Source organism: Sander lucioperca, chromosome 6 (assembly GCF_008315115.2).
Source record: "Sander lucioperca isolate FBNREF2018 chromosome 6, SLUC_FBN_1.2, whole genome shotgun sequence".
In the NCBI taxonomy this organism is placed as follows: domain Eukaryota; kingdom Metazoa; phylum Chordata; class Actinopteri; order Perciformes; family Percidae; genus Sander; species Sander lucioperca.
This window is the reverse complement of record NC_050178.1, coordinates 1,296,197-1,312,497: the sequence shown is the minus strand read 5'-3', so window position 1 is coordinate 1,312,497 and position 16,301 is coordinate 1,296,197. Positions and strand designations below refer to the sequence as shown.

Below are 16,301 nucleotides of genomic sequence, written 5' to 3'. Positions count from 1 at the left end.
CTGCTTTTAAAAGTAACGTAAAAGTAACGAGTAAAGTAAAAAGTTACTTTCCATAGGGGTGTAGTATATGACCATTCTATAACTTTCTATAAACTTTGCTTAAAGGTTTGGTATAAGGAGTCCTATGAACTTTACTCTACATTTACTGAGAACATATCACGTCCTATGTTGATACAATGCATAGGATATATACGTTGTTCACACAAAGAAAAGGCGGAGCGACTTTTTGGAAGAATTTGGGTTGGTCGTTCTCCAAGCTCTCTGCAGGAGTTTGTAAAATTGATGCTGAATCTTTGCTTGTAATAAACCTTTTTATAATCAAGAACAGTGTCGGCGGATTCCTCTTCATACAGCATCACAGCATTACTATTTAAGACACCACAGGGGGTAACTAAGTAAAGTAACAGATTACTTTTTTAAGAAGTAACGAGTAACAAGCAAACACTACTTTTTAAAAGGAACTTCCCCAACACTGTTGACAACTATGCGTCGCTCAACATACGTCACATGCTCCGTTGCTCTGATTGGTTGTAGGTCTATCTGTTGCTCTGATTGGTTGTAGGTCTATCCAATTGAGTGCAGAGGTGTTTTCTTTCCTGGTTCGGTTGAAACACACCCCATAATCACAGCCCAGTGGAGCAGTATCAGACTCATACTCTGACTATAATCTGAGTATGACCACATCAGGCTTCCGTTCACTACCAGCTCAGCAGCAAAAATACGTTTTTTTTGTTTTTTTTAAACAAACAGACGAGACAATGTTTAACAATGTGGACATCAGAACAGAAAAGTACTTTGCACATCTATAACATGAGACCGGTGGGGGACGAGTAGATCAAAAGTTGCAAAGAAACACAGCACACTGTCTAACTAGACCTTCATCTAGTACAGAAAATGTTGCCAGCTATTCAACTTTTCTTTGCAAGTTAGAAAGCGTGCGCCAGTTGACAATTGATTTTGGTCTTTTAATCTGCACTTCTGTTGACTTTTCAGGAGATTTGTTTCAAACCTGAGGAGCAACAATAACAACTAAGGAAAATAAATGAAAAATAAACTAAGGAAGTAAATAATTAGATGGTTATGTCACAGACTAAACATACATGTAGTTCTGTGGTTGATATGAAACACGAGCAGCAGAAATCTTGAATGCTCTTTATATATACATGTGTATAGGTATTTCATTTAAACCGACACTACACCTCTGGCTCGCATGGCAGCGGAGGATCGTGTTCCTAATTTGCTGCAGCTCCTCGTACAAACAGCACATTGTGGATGACTGTGTTAAATAAATACGGCTTTCCTCTACGCTGCCGAGCTGCTGCTGACGGGAGGTATATTTGCAGAAGCTGGTGGCGAGCCGCTCCTAGCCAGAGACCCTGACTTACGATGCCTCAGCACTTTAGGTGTGGGGTCTGAGGTGGACTCTGACGTCAGAGAGGTTGTTTTGATCCGGGATGCGTCATAAGAGACGCCTGAATGTCAAGCTGCTGCCGCGGCCCTCCGGTAACTTACAGACCCCCCGCACAAGAGTTAGAGAGAGGATTGTTCCCTGGAAGCCGAGCTGAGTTTCTCCAGGTGACTTTTGAATATAACATAAGCCCCTTTATGCTTCTCAGGTCCAGGCTTGGCTCAGACTCTTAAACGGATGAATGCAGGTAAGTAGTCAGTAGGAAAGTTCAGTAAGTTGAATGTCATAACTGTGGAGAATATTTTTTGTCAAACTTGTTTGGGAAAACTGCCCACCTTCTTTCCCCAACAATGTCCAGAGTCCCAAACAAATGAGGAGATTGAGTCTCTAAACAAAGCCATAATAAAACTTTTTGAAACAGAATGAAGACGCTTAAACATTTGAATGGGTTACTGTTTTTTTTTTTTTTTTTGGCTCCCCTCTGCGGCATCCACCGCCACAGTATAAACGGGAGCATGCCTATGTTCCCACAGCCCTATGTTCCCACATTTCTAAGATTTTTCTTAAAATTAGGCCCTATGTTCCCACATTTCCTTTTTCAAAAATCAGATTTTATCCCCCTAACCCTAAAAAATGTTGTGGGAGGATAGGTCTTAAATTGAAGGGAAATGTAGGAACACAAGACCTAATTTTGAAAATGTCCTAGAAATATGGGAACATAGGGCTGTGGGAACGCACTACTATAAACGCACTACCACCATTCAAAATGGATGGAAAGACCTGCGTTTTGGCTGGACCGTCTGGGGACTTAGCTTGCCATGAAGACTGGAAACGAGGTTGAAAGCTAGCTTTTTACAAATGGCTATAGTTCGGATTAAACAAACAAGATAGAATGTGTTAATCAGAGAACTTCAGACAGGCTGAAAGGCAGATTTTACAACGTTTGGACAGAGCCGGGATAGCTGTTTCCCCGTTAGCAGTCTTTCTGCTAAGCTAAGCGCCTTTCCCTTTCCGAATGAGTGGACATCTGTGACATATTGTTATATTTTGTGAGTTATACATTTAAACTTATTGGAGAGGTCATCCCTAACTGAAAGCCAGACGTCTTTTCCTAAAACCACAGATCTCTGCAGGACGACATGCTGCAGGTCTGCTGTTCTTTATTGAAATTCCTCAACAAACAAAATAACTGCTTTCACATTCTGGGTCAAATGAAATATAATTTGGGTTCAACCTGCTTGGTTACATAATATTTGGTGTGGAGGTGCCACTTAATTTGTCATAAAACAAACGTTTATGAGCAGCCAGCTTCACAGACGTGAGCGGTCTCACTTAAAAAAAGACAAAAACTTTAATTTGCCCTCGGTGCTGCTGCGCTCTACACCTGGAGCCTCTGTGGTAAAGCAGCATGAGAGCAAACGGCACGAAACAGTCATAAATACAAGAAGTGGGGCCCCTAAACTGATTGTGAAAGCAAAAATCCACCTACACAGAAGCTACTCATGCAGTCGCTGTCATACACGGGTTAAAACAGCAAATTCCATTCAGTACACAGCAAGAAAACTCACTTGTACTTAAGTAGGATATTAAACGAAGGACTTTTACTCATCATGGAGTATTATTTACATGACTTCCTTAAATAATTTGAGTACTTCTTCCATGACTTTGATGACACTTTGAACTCAAATAGACAAAAAAAAATGCATATAATATTTCTCCAGTTTATTTTTAAACAACTACAGGTTTTTGTTCATCTAAAGAATCATCATCTTCTGTCAGATCTGGAGCGAGACGTGTTAAATAGTCGGACACAAAGTATTTTCCCCAGCAAAGTATTTTCCACCAGCTATAAAAAGCAAGCAGACAACAGACTACCAATAAAAGTATAATGATAACTGTTGGCCCGAGTGTCTGCAGGTAATACTGTACTGCACGCTTGTTAATAGACCAGTTTAGATTTCTTTCGCTCATGTTTGGTTTCTGGGGGAGTTTCTTCAGAAGAAGTCATGTTTACAGACACGTGAAAACCAGAAACACACATACAGTTCCCAAATGAATCCTATCAGGGGCTGTTTGATGATTGATGAGATTTGTATCTGTTGCTATACGTCATAAAAGCTCCGTTAGCTCCGTATGACCCTGGCTGTGTCTCATTCCGCATATTTCCGTCAGTACACTGCTAATGTGCACTGACCACTTACTGCCGTAGTGCCCACTTTCCATAGTTAGTATTTTCCCAACAGGAACACTTATGTTAAAACATTTACCGGAAATGACGAGCGGGATGAGAGTGACGAACGCGACGAACGCAACACATGTGAACGCTATTTTCCAGCCCGCCAAAAATACGGGCTTTCCTGTATGCAAATGAGGAGCGGTCGCTCGGCTCACTACCTCTCAAAACCTGACGAAAATCTTTTAAACTGTCCTTTGTCGATCAAAAAAACAGACAGATTCTGCAACTGCATGGCCTATTTCTCGCTTAAAATGTTTTCAGAAACACGTTTTGGTGAACTATTTTCGTAAAATACGAGATCGTATTCCGAACGAGCCGCCATTATGGGAGGTTTTGAAATTCGGGAGCAGCCAGACCCACGTGACGCGTTCGTCCAATCAGCTGCCGGTCAAGGGCGTGGAGCTTGCAATATAAACTTGCCGACGTCCCTGGTCCCTCCCCTTCCACTTTGTAGTCAAGATGGCGGCCGTTTAGTGCGAGTAGGTTCCATCGTTCCACACTGAGTGTGTTATCTACACTATATACTTAAAACTAAGTGTTTGAAGTGTGCAAGTAGGCGGTTTGAGACACAGCCCCTGTCTCCCCCTCATCACTTCTAGAGTCTCTTCTACTCTTCTCCTGCACCCTGCCTCGCCCTCCAATCCAGAAGGAGCAATCAAGCTTACCTGTGGTTACAATATGGTGTCAGATTGTCACTCGCTGCAGCTGGGATTCCACTTTAACAGCCAACGTGACTCTGGTAATGTTTTGTTGAAATCTGTGTTAAATCTTTGTTACACGTCACTTGCACATGCTCAAATTGAGGTGCTCCTGAGTTTGTAAATTTTTTAAAAACTCTTTCTGTTAATAAATATCTTTAATATATCAAAACCACCTGGTTCTGTGTTGTGTCCCTTTCCCCCCCAAGCTGGCTGGTAACACCCTTCATCTCCTCTTATGGTCACTTCTTACCATCTGCTCAACTGAATAAATCTCCTCTCACACGCTGTCTTTCTGTCTCCTGTTAACTCACTTGAACATTGTCTCAGCCTCGTTGTTTCCGAACCACACTTTGAGATGAGGGCTGAGGTTGTCTCCCTGGATCTCCAACATGGCAACGTGTCCTCCACCATTCACCTGCAGGAACACACGCACACGCACGCACGCACACACACACGCACGCACGCACGCACGCACGCACGCACGCACAAACACACACACACACACACACACACACACACACACACACACACACGTTCGTTTTGCTTTTCAACTGTTCACATTACCACATGGTGATGAAGTACCTTTGATTGAAGAGCTAAAGGTAATGATGGTGACAGATTATCTACTGTATGTCAGTCTTTGGAGGATGATTTTTTTGTGCTTGAATTAATACAAATCTGTGTGGAGCAGCGCATTAATCTTGCTATGTTTGATGATGAAAAGAGCCATTTTCAGCATTTTTGGAATCTTTTTAGAGCCGCAAAACATATTTGAGCCCTATAATGAAGGTACACAGTCTATTTAATCGACTTTTAACGCATTCTCATCAACGGTTTCGTCAATATGGTACAAAGATTTATGCACACCAATTCATATGATATCACACAAAATTAGGCGACAGCCGGCCGGTCACTAGTTGAGTTTAGCCAAGTGAGCGTCATGCGGCGACAACAGTTACGTTTAGGCACCAAAACCGTTAGTTAAAGTTGATCTAAGCGATGTTGGGTGACATTACTTCTTGTTGACCTTCGAAGTATTGTCAAACAAAACGAGGCTAGCTCGCCCCTCCCTCCTTCTCATCCCGTCCCCTCCCCTTCCCTTCCGCGCACTAATACATCCATGGCACTAACCCCCCAACCCCCATCCCCAAATTCTTCTTGTAGGTTATTGGCTGGAACACTGTTTGTTATGTTTCCTGCGCAGGTTGGCGCAGTTTGTTTTTGTTGCTGTTTGTGGAGCCTGGGCTGTCTACAGAGACCGTGTTTTTTTACAGTGTGTTCAGGGGACAGGCAGCTAGCGGATAGTGAGTAGATGTTTGCTGTATGTCACAAAAAATGATGTAGCCTAAAAAACGCGTCACATCGCTTAGAGCACCTTTAAGTTTAGGGAAAATATCATGGTTTAGATTAAAACACTCCCGGGACACAAATACACGTTTCCTGGCTGAAAGTCTTGTATTTTCCCCGGGAAGCGAACTCTGGAAGCCCTGTGTTTTATGATCCAAACCTCCACCCCAACCTCCTCTCTACACGGCCAACATCGCTCTTATAACGCGGCAGTCACAGCAATCAATACGTGGAACACATACAAATAACAGTGCTTTACTTTTCATAGCTATATCAAAGATCCTCTACACTAAGATAGCACACTCATCTTTGCAGAGAGGGGCAAACTGTAGAATATAAGGTGCCAGGCCGTAGAGGTACGTAGACACACAATTTAGTGAAATTAAAGGTCCAGCGTGTAACGTTTTTAGTTGTTCATTCTCAAAATCTGTGTTGCCCATTTACAAACTTGTCCTATTTCATGAATTACCACCACCATCAATTCCAATGGCTTAAAATTTTACATTTGCGTTTGCAGGAACTGGGGAAGACGCTCCATATTCATGCGCCATCTTCAAATACGTTACATATACAGGACATACTGCTCCGCCTTTCGCGTTTTTGCTGTCACATGATAAAGTCACAGGTGCTGCTAATGCTGCTAATGCTGCTAATGGGTATCGTAGCTTCCCGGCCCCGGCAAGTTTGAAGAAGGAAACATGGAGGACCACACGTATTCAAAATCCAAATTTCAGTAACAGGAGTCTTCTTCTTCACCCAGAAAAAGAAAAAAGATATTGAAAAGAGCAAGACACCGGCTTTTTGAAGCGTGAAGGCTACCGTAGCTGTAATACGCACTTTGAACTGCGTGGCGTGAGAGAGTTGATTGCGATATATAGATCTCAACACTAGATGGGAGAAATTCCCACACATTGGACCTTTAAATGCTATGTACATTGATTATGTAAGAATATCCGTTATTTACTTCCACATTATTTTTTTCAAAGCTATAGCCACTGGAGAGGGTTTGCCGGTTGCAGACCTCTGGTCTAAGTCCTGGTACCCCTCCAACTCACCTCTAACCCGGTCATAACAGGAAAAGGAGTAACTGGTGTCTGGATGCAGGCGGGACCCTGATTAAAGGTGAATTCCACTGCTTCCACTCCGATGATGGTCCAGCAGGACCCGTCGTTCAGCACCACTCTGCCCGGGTCTCTGCCGCTGGACGGGGCCTGAAGGGAAGGGAAGGGAAGGGAAGGGAAGGGAAGGAAGAAACAGAGGGAGGAAGAGAGGGAAGGGAAGGTAAGGATGGAAGATTTGTTGGGAGAGGAAAAACAGAAAAGGTAAGAGTGAGAGAGGGCAGAGGAAGACAGAGAAGGAGGGAGTGAAGATAAAGAGGGGACAGAAAGAACAGAAAGAGGGGGCGAGTGGGGGAGTCTGACCCGGTGCTGTATGATGGTGTCGTTGGATAAACACAGGTAGGACTGTGGATCATCTCGGAACTGGAAGGCGCATTTGTGGAGCTGAGAGACCGGCTCGTCCACGTCCAAGATGGCGTGCTGCTTGTTGACCTTACGGATCACCTGCAGACACGAACGAGACGAGATCAATAATCAAACGTGATTAAATCAACAGAGATCTGTGTAACGGAGTTTCTCCACAAAGAATCATGCAAAAAGCACCACTTTAGATCTTGTGTTTACCAGAGATGTGCTCAGACGTTTCTTGAAAATTAGTCAATAACTGCACTGAAAAAGAATTAAAAAAATGACTAATCGACTAAAGACCAAAACGACCGGTTAGTCAACTTGACTCCATCAAAAATCTCAGGAATGTTTTCAGGACTTCAGGAAATATAATGTCCTCTGTATACTCAAGATGATATTGTGATGAAACAAGGAGCTCTTAGATTTGTCACACATATAATAAATACGATAAAAGCCAATAAGATTCATCCTCTGTGGACAGTGACTATATGTACAAACAACAAACAGTTGTTGAGACATTTCAGTCAAGACTGACACACCCACACTGTAGGTATGTTTGGGCTGATGGCATTTTTGCCTTTTTATTGGACAGCTGATGGTATAAAGACAAACCGAAAATGAGGGGAGGGAGAGAGAGAGATGAGAGAATGACAAGCAACAAAGGTCTCTGGTAGGAATCAAAAGAGTAAAGTCCTGTATAATCTTATATTTATTTAGCTGCTTTATATTTGTGACTTGTGACTTTGCAACTCTGGAGAAAAATAATTTGCTTCTGTAAGAAAGCTGATAACAGATCACGAGGAGGGCATCTTCCTTCTGAGAAACATACATAAAAAGACATAATTACGAATCACATTTATTGATTCCTAGGGTTAGTCAGAATATGAGTCTGATACTGCTCCATTGGGCTGTGATTATGGGGCGTGTTTCAACCAAACCAGGTTAGAAAATGCCTCTGCACTCAATTGGATAGACCTACAACCAATCAGAGCAATGTGAGACGCCACAGAAGCTGCAAGTCAAAGGCAGGCTTTGACAGAGCAAAGGCAGAAGCGGCAGTTTCCATTTCGTGCGGACGGGTGTGGCAATGAGTGAGAGGACAAGAGGAACTGAGCGTGCACACACACACACACGCACACGCACACACGCACACACACACACACACACACACACACACACACACACGTGATCGCGGTTCTCTGTTCCTCTTTTAAAATGAACTAGTGCAGTGCCCATTGAAAATGTACCTGTTTGGAACGGTCGATTGCTTGGCCTGTGGTATTGCTGCTTGTACAATTCTTCAAAACCAAATTGTACCCCAAAATGACTTACAGAAAGACCCCAAATCACTTAATATGCAACTCCACTGTATAGCCTATGCTACTGGCTTACAGTGTAGGCTACGTCTACATCAGAGGAAGACATTGTACTACTATATTTACCTGACAGAGAACGGGGCAGATTCAGAATGTAATCACAAAATATCACAATGAAAATGTGGAGTACTAATCAGACATTAGCCTCATGGACTCATGGCAGTGCGCTACCCAACTGGCCCATTATGAGAGCTAATCATCACCTATCTGCGTTCATCAACCACCAGAACCGGACCGTTTGTGTGCGCGGAGAGAGAGAGAGAGAGAGAGAGAGAGAGAGAGAGAGAGAGACGTTGTCTCATGTCGTATGATCGTTAACGAATTTAACATTTCAGCAGAGGTGTTCATTTCCATACAGGTTTAGTGGTTTGGTGGTTAACGGTGAAGTAGGGGATTTGATTCACGGGGGCATTTTGGCGACTTAATTAACCCGACCCAGGGTGAGTATGATGAAAACTGATGTATCTGCCCAGTTCAACTCTGAGATTTTCTCACATTGCACAGCGCTCTGAAGGAATAATCTCCGAGATTTAGTTTGTTTATTCAAAGTCAAAGACAGTCCAAAGTAGTGCAACTTTGCACATTTTTGTGGGTCTGAGGTGTATATCACATTTAAGCTGCCAAAACTTCGCTGCTCTCTGGTCCTCAGGGTGAGAGGGGGAATGGCCAGCGGCTAGAGCGGCAAAAGCCAATGTGTGCTTCTTTTACCTATATATTTAACAATATCTTTTGTATTTCTAATCCAAACAACGTCAAACTTGGCACTGCACTCGTGCCCGTAGCAAGACACCTGTCAAGTTTGAAATCCATCGGACTAACTCTCTTCAAGAAATATGCGCATAACACCCACATAGACAGACAGAGCTTCCTGCATTTTATAGATAGATGCGCTGTCGATATCTTCTATAACAGACGCGATGGCGGAATCTACACATCTTGTAAACAAATTCAACCCAAGCGTTCTTTGGTGACGTGGTTGATTACGTTACTGTTGATCATCTGTCCATCATCGTATAAAGCCCACTCTGACAATTTGATTGGTCCGAACAGCTCTGGTTCGAGCATAGTTGCTCCACAACGGATCAAGTCCAGACCGAACTTCCCGACCTCAAATGTTGTGGGCGGGGCTAAGTTCGGCTGGCATCCAGGCTACACATTTATTGTATACTTAGTAGAATCTCATGTGTGTATAATGAGCGCTGGGTTAGGCAGACAAAACTGAACTCTGACGGCTATTGAGGGAAATATGACAAAGCTTGAAAAACAAATAATTCAAACTGTGATGAAGTTATCGTTCTGCTTTGCCTATTAACAAAGCTGCACACTTCACATCAAGAGGAAAAGGTTTTTTAAGATCAGTAGTCAGGTCAAAAGTGACAGAAAGAAGTTGGTTTAGCTTACAAATGTACGGAGAGCAAAAGAGAGTTAAATCAGACAGGACAGAGGTGCCTTCAGGAAGCTTCAGGACACCAGGCGGTCTGCACCATAGGCGCTGATACCGTGGGTGCTCAAGCACCCGCGGAAAATACTGAGGACCCACGTGTGCCAGACTGCCAGTAGGCTACATTCATTTAAAATTAAACATTGCAGTTGGTGCTAAGTGAAGCATCTGTCATAGTGTGATTGGTTATGTCGCTGTCAGTCCCCTGCTCCATATCCTATCCACCAATCACAGCGTCTCTCGGATGAAAACTCTTTAGTGATTCTTAATTTCCCACGAAGCTGATCGCGGTTACGTGTCAGTTAAACTTTTCATCTCCAATCCTATCTGTGGCGCTGTCCTGAGATGAAAGATAGCCTACTTTACGGCTTTACTATCGAGTTAATAGGCGTGTGTGTTCGTGTTGGCCGCTGTCCATTTCCTAAGGTTCTGAAATGCAAAAATTTTTTGACTACTTTTTTTTTGTAAAGGGAGTGCACCCATGAGCACCCACGGAGGAAAACATAAATCGGCGCCTATGGTTTGCACATCGCTGGAGGTTTCACAAAAAATCACTTCTGGTATCTCCAGACCTTGAGCCTGAATCCTAAGTATTAACTCAATCAAACACACCCTTTACTGCACCGCACACAGGATACCTAAACCTCTATATGAAGTAGTATATAAGTCTTTTCACCGCTGCTGATGCAGCAAAGCGTGCAGCGAAAAAAGGCCTCGACCACAAAAACACATGGAGGTGTAGCGTGCAGCGGCCGAGCTTGTTATGACAGCAGGTGAGGAGGAGAAAGAGTCAGCGGATTGTGAAGGCTTCTGCTAAGAGGTCTAAGTTTAATTTAAAGTGGAGGTCACGCTCAGCAATAACAGCGTTTTTGGGGATTAGCGGGTTATGTAACAGCTGCACAGGCACACATCTGTAAGACATATAGGATCAGAGTGGTGATTGGTCCTTAACGCTGTGTATAATCAGACCAGACAGCTTCACTCAAGAGAGCCTTTTTTTCCTCTCTTTGTATGGGGCTCCTCTTTGATGACACAACTACTTTCATTACTTTTTGGAAGAAGGATCGACCCACCCTGCACCATCGTTGCACTACACCAGTGGTTCTCAAACTTTTTTCAATAATGTACCCCTTTTGAATTGTTTCTTTAAACCATTTTTTTTTGATTAATTTTAACATTTTGGTCACATGATATTATTGCAGATATCTTGTTGTAATTATATATATTTCATCAGATTATTTGAATTGACAATCTAGTAATAAGTATATGCATGTTTCTGCTTTTTTGCACTTCTGGTTGGACGCAAACTGCATTTCCTTGTCTTTGTTCTTGTACTCTACACTGACAATAAAGTTGAGTAGTAGTTTAGTGTCCCCTGGAAACATTTCAGCTGTGTGGTGCATCTTGCAGCGTGTTTCTGTACTTGGTATTGTTTTCTGTATTAGCAACTAGGATTGGGTATCTAGTTAAAATTATACTTTCAAGACGGTGCCTGAGCTGATACTTAACAAAAAAAAGAAGAAGAGCACAAAACAGGATAGTTGGATAACAGTGAGGACAGTTCATCACTGCGGACCTTTGCCAGGTCATTTTATCACTATAATTATCTTTTGCAGGTAGATGCAAGATTTGCAAAAAATGCTCTTTAATAAATATGTTTATGTTATCGCATGTGTCTCATAAACTACTGTACATTTATGTGTGTGTGTGTGTGTGTGTGTGTGTGTGTGTGTGTGTGTGTGTGTGTGTGTGTGTGTGTGTGTGTGTGTTTTTTACCATGAGAGGCAGAGCGACTCCAGACTCAGTGCACACTAACTGGACCACACGGCCGTAACAGATGAAGCCCTCGCTCGGCACAAAGTCCCCTCGGTCAGCATGCTGCTCCTGCACTAAACACACACACACACACACACACACACACACACACACACACACAAACAAGCATCTTTTCCCTTAAAAAAAAGTTTTTCCTACTTTGGCCTACTTTTCGACCAACAGAAGTGTGTTTGTGTGTGTGTGTGTGTGTGTGTGTGTGTGTGTGTGTGTGTGTGTGTGTGTGTGTGTGTGTGTGTAGTGATAGTAGAGAGGAGAGCGTGCAGACGGATGAATGAATGAGGTTTGGGTTTTTGGTGGTGGGAGGTCCGTGCACACCGGGCACTGTGTTAAATAAATAACCTCTCAGATCTCCAGACTTTTCCAGACGCGTTTGAGGGAATCGCTGCTCGCACACTGACTGTATTTATTCCGGCTGGCCGGGTGGCGGGAGACGCCGTCTAGTGACTGGAAGGTAACTGTTCATCCCTGTTTCAGTGTCTTTGTCAAAGGCTGTGTAGTGTTGACTCCACAGATGTAGTGTATATACGGTATATATGAGATATAATGAAGAAACTAAGATGTCTATAGTTTTATATAAAGGAGTGACTCCTGAAAAAACACACCCAAACATGTCTGAAATTGTCTCGTTTGCATACACCCATCTATTCATTTTCTTGGCAGCTTTTTCTTGTTTCAGGGCAGCGAGGATCTGGAGTCTTTCCCAGTATGCACTGGGTGAGATGTGAGGTACACGCTGCACAGGTCACCCGTCCATGACAGGGTTTATAATAAATTACTGCAAAAATTGGCTTAGAGACAGTGAATAAAGATCATTTATGGTTTAAGAAATTCACATTCAGTTGGATAGATACATCGCTTATAATTGTGCTCCTTTGGTTCATACAATATGTAAACTTATTTTGTCCCTGGACGTTTGTTTTTGATGCATAACAAAATCCAATAAAGTTGGCTTGGGGAGGTCGAGGTGGATGGATGGGTCCAAAAAAAAATAGTCATAGCCCCGCTGTTTGTCACAGCTGTAAAGCTCTGAATGTAGCACAGTTTCTGTGTTGTGGGTTTACTGCCACAGAAGAAAAATGTATCTAGTTCCTGAACGTCGTCTCGCTACCAGAAGTTTATGTGTGAGAGGCACAAAGTGGAGCTACAGTCAGCCAGTGTTCTGCTTTTTATACTCACCGCTGTTACAACAGTGAGGGGGGGGGGTCAACATACGTAACAGTCTTGCCTGTTACGTCACCGTTAGGGAGGGGCCAGAGAGTTTGGTTGAACTGAACAAACAAGCTGCTAATTTTAAGCAGAAAAAGCTTATTTTTCACATGCAATATGTGTATTGTTGGAATAATGTTCATCATACATCATACATCATAGGCCAACAACACTGTGTGATCATGTGTACAGCACAATAAAGAAGAATGTAGCGTGGTACGTAAAAACTAAAGGGAATTTATGGAGAGACTGATCACACAATGACCTTTACAGTGTGGCATAAGTCACACACACACAACACACACACACACACACACACACACACACACACACATACCCAGGTTGATGGTGAAGGCGGTCCACTGTCTGGCGCTGGCTATAAAAGCTCCTCTGTCCACTGAGAGGTAACGAGTGCTGACCGTCTGCGAGCGTAAACGGTTGAACAAAGCTACTCTGGAGCACGATGAGATACACACTGGAAGACACACACACACACACACACACACACACACAGTATGACAAAGTCCCCTTTTTGAGTGCAGGAATGTGCATTTTATTGGTTGATGCCTCATTTGCAACCTGTTGGACACACACACACACACACACACACACACACACACACACCTTTTGTCTTTCTATACTTGTGAGAACACTCATTGACATAATGCATTCCTTTGCCCCTTACCCTAACCATCATAACTACAGTAAATGCCTAAATCCCTAACCCCAGATTACGTGGGTTATGTACTAGCTCAATTATGCATTACTTTACGTCGGTATAAGTACAAACAGTGAATTAGAATCTGAATTTAAACCATTTAAAACCAAGTCTGAACCCTCAAATGGCACTTGAGGGTCGAAGGTCCGTCCCAAAATGAGGACCGGCCACAATGTCCTCCAAAAAAAGATCTCAAACTCAAATTGTTCCTGACAACGATAGATGCACAAGTAAACACACACACGTTCACACTAAAAGGAGACATCACTCTGAGCTGTGTGTGTGTGTGTGTGTGTGGATAACACTGACACTTAACGAATTAATCACTCAGTCAAACCTGAGACCAGTGTCTGAGTTTGTTCACAGAAGTAAAATAGAGACTGAACACCAGAATCATGTGACAACGTATCATGAATCGGTTAAAAAGATTTCAACCGGTCGAGATAAAGATTTAATGTGGGATTTGTTTAAAATAAATCTAATTATTACATTTTTGTTATTTAAGATCAAATACAATTTGAGTTGCACTTTTGATTAGAGGACACATCTGTTTTTGCACAATTTATATAAATAAAGGAATATTTCAGTGTTTCCTTTAGGATTATTTTTAGCAGTGGGGGCATGTCTGTCCGAACAACAACATTGGGGGACAGGCTCAACCTCTGAATAGTTCTACTTGTTAAATTGCAATGTGAGTGGCAGCCAACATTATAACAGTGCATTATGTCGGCAAGATAATTTAAAAGGCAACATTTTTTTGTACAGCCCTATTTCTGATACCGTGGTGGCAGAAATTTTGCCATGGTGGGCCGCCATTACAAAATCACCATAGAGGAAACACTGTATTAGTCATTTGACTGCAGCTCATTGTGTTAAGAAAATCCTGAAAAAAAACTGCATCGTCAACTTGAAATCGTGAAACGAATCGTATTGTTACATCCCTAATATGAATGTGACTCCAAAAAGGCAGCTCTCAAATAATAAAATCAATTTGCTGGATTGAACAAACACATAAACGTGACTCACGGTCGGCATTCTTCATGGACTGTCTCTTCTGGGAGGGTTTGGAGATGACTTTGATCATCCGGCTCTGGAACGAACCCACTTCCTGTCTGTTGCCCAAGAAGAGTCGCAGCAACAGGCAGAAGTGTTTCCTCTTGTCCTGGTCAGAGATGAACAGGGACTTGGCACAGGCAAACATCTGAAGCAGAAAGATGGAGAGAGAGAGAGAGAGAGAGAGAGAGAGAGAGAGAGAGAGAGAGAGAGAGAGAGAGAGAGAGATGGAGAGCAGGATGTGTCTGGAAAACTTCGGACTAAAACTGTGTTAATAAAACAGAGGAGATTCAAGTCTTCTTTAATACAGCATGATGTTCATTTAGTAAATTATGGTCCCATTAATTTCAAAATAAACGATAAAGCAGGGGATGCTTTAGGACTGGCCAATCAGGACAGAGGCTCAGCAATGCTAACCATGCTAACACTGTGGACGGGAGCGTGCCTATGTTCTCACAGCCCTATGTTCCCACATTTCTAAACAATGTTTCAAAATTAGGCTCTATGTTCCCACATTTCCTTTTTCATAAATTTGTATCAGATTTTAACCCCCTTTCTCCCAATTTGGTAGCCAATTACACCCAACTTATTATCCAGTAGCAATGGACTACAGATGGAATGTAACCCTAACCCTAACCTAGGGCCTAATTTTAAGAAAAATCTTAGAAATGTGGGAACAGAGAGCTGTGAGAACATAGGGCTGACCCCCTGTGGACATTAAAACAGACCTCAACTTGTTTTTGGGTGTTGTCCGTGTTTTCATCTTAAACTTTGACCCTCTTTGTTTTCTTTCTTGTTCAGCCCTCTAGCGCTAGCGTTAGCTGGTAACTTAAGTGAAAGTTTGATGATTTTCTGTTCTGTAGTACATGCAGATGAATGGCGGCAGTACCCGGAAGTTCATGTTTACCCGTAGGTGAATCGCCACTGTGTGACTCGCTTCAGAAGGGTTGAAAATCAGCGACTTTCCCTCTTTAGCGTTTAGCTTAGCACACGCGGCGCCATGAAACCATAAACAACACTGGCTTGGCCACGTCGTCCTCCCCCAGCTCCACACACTCGTCAAAAATCCTCACCACCGGTTTAAAAAATACCAAGAGGACGACGGCCAAATTGCCAAATTCACTGCTTAACCCTTGTGTTGTCTTCCCATCAACCATGCAACGTTTTGTTTTTCTGGGTCTAAAATTAAAACTATTTGGTCGTCTTTTTCGACACTTTTGTCGCTTTACCTGAAGTTTTTTACACTTTTTTTCAACGTTTCTGTCACTTTTTTCACCCAATTTTTTGTCACCTTTTCAAATGTTTTTGTCGATTTTTTCTGCACTTTTTTTTGGTTTTTTTTCCAACATTTTTGTCACTTTTTTCAACGTTGTTTCATTTATTTTTTTCAAGTGCTATAAAATTGAATTAAACACCCAAATTCAATGAAATTAGTGAACTGACAATTTATTTTACTTGTGAAGTGCGTTGTATGGAACCATCTACATTATTTATTTTTTTTGACAATTTGGTT

The 16,301-nt window shown here is 42.5% G+C and overlaps 1 protein-coding gene across 2 annotated transcripts in view; it reads right to left on the bottom strand.

Moving 5' to 3' along the window:
* Positions 1–16,301, bottom strand: part of rbpjl (recombination signal binding protein for immunoglobulin kappa J region-like) — a 46,989-nt gene that overhangs the window by 2,250 nt on the left and 28,438 nt on the right. For both annotated transcript variants that reach the window (XM_036002067.1, XM_031300271.2), the window contains exons 7-12: positions 14,762–14,936; positions 13,355–13,492; positions 11,752–11,864; positions 7,114–7,254; positions 6,748–6,903; positions 4,657–4,760 (exon numbers count right to left, since the gene is read on the bottom strand). In XM_036002067.1, the coding sequence (XP_035857960.1) occupies positions 4,657–4,760; positions 6,748–6,903; positions 7,114–7,254; positions 11,752–11,864; positions 13,355–13,492; positions 14,762–14,936 (827 nt within the window). The remainder of the gene's footprint in view (positions 1–4,656; positions 4,761–6,747; positions 6,904–7,113; positions 7,255–11,751; positions 11,865–13,354; positions 13,493–14,761; positions 14,937–16,301) is intronic.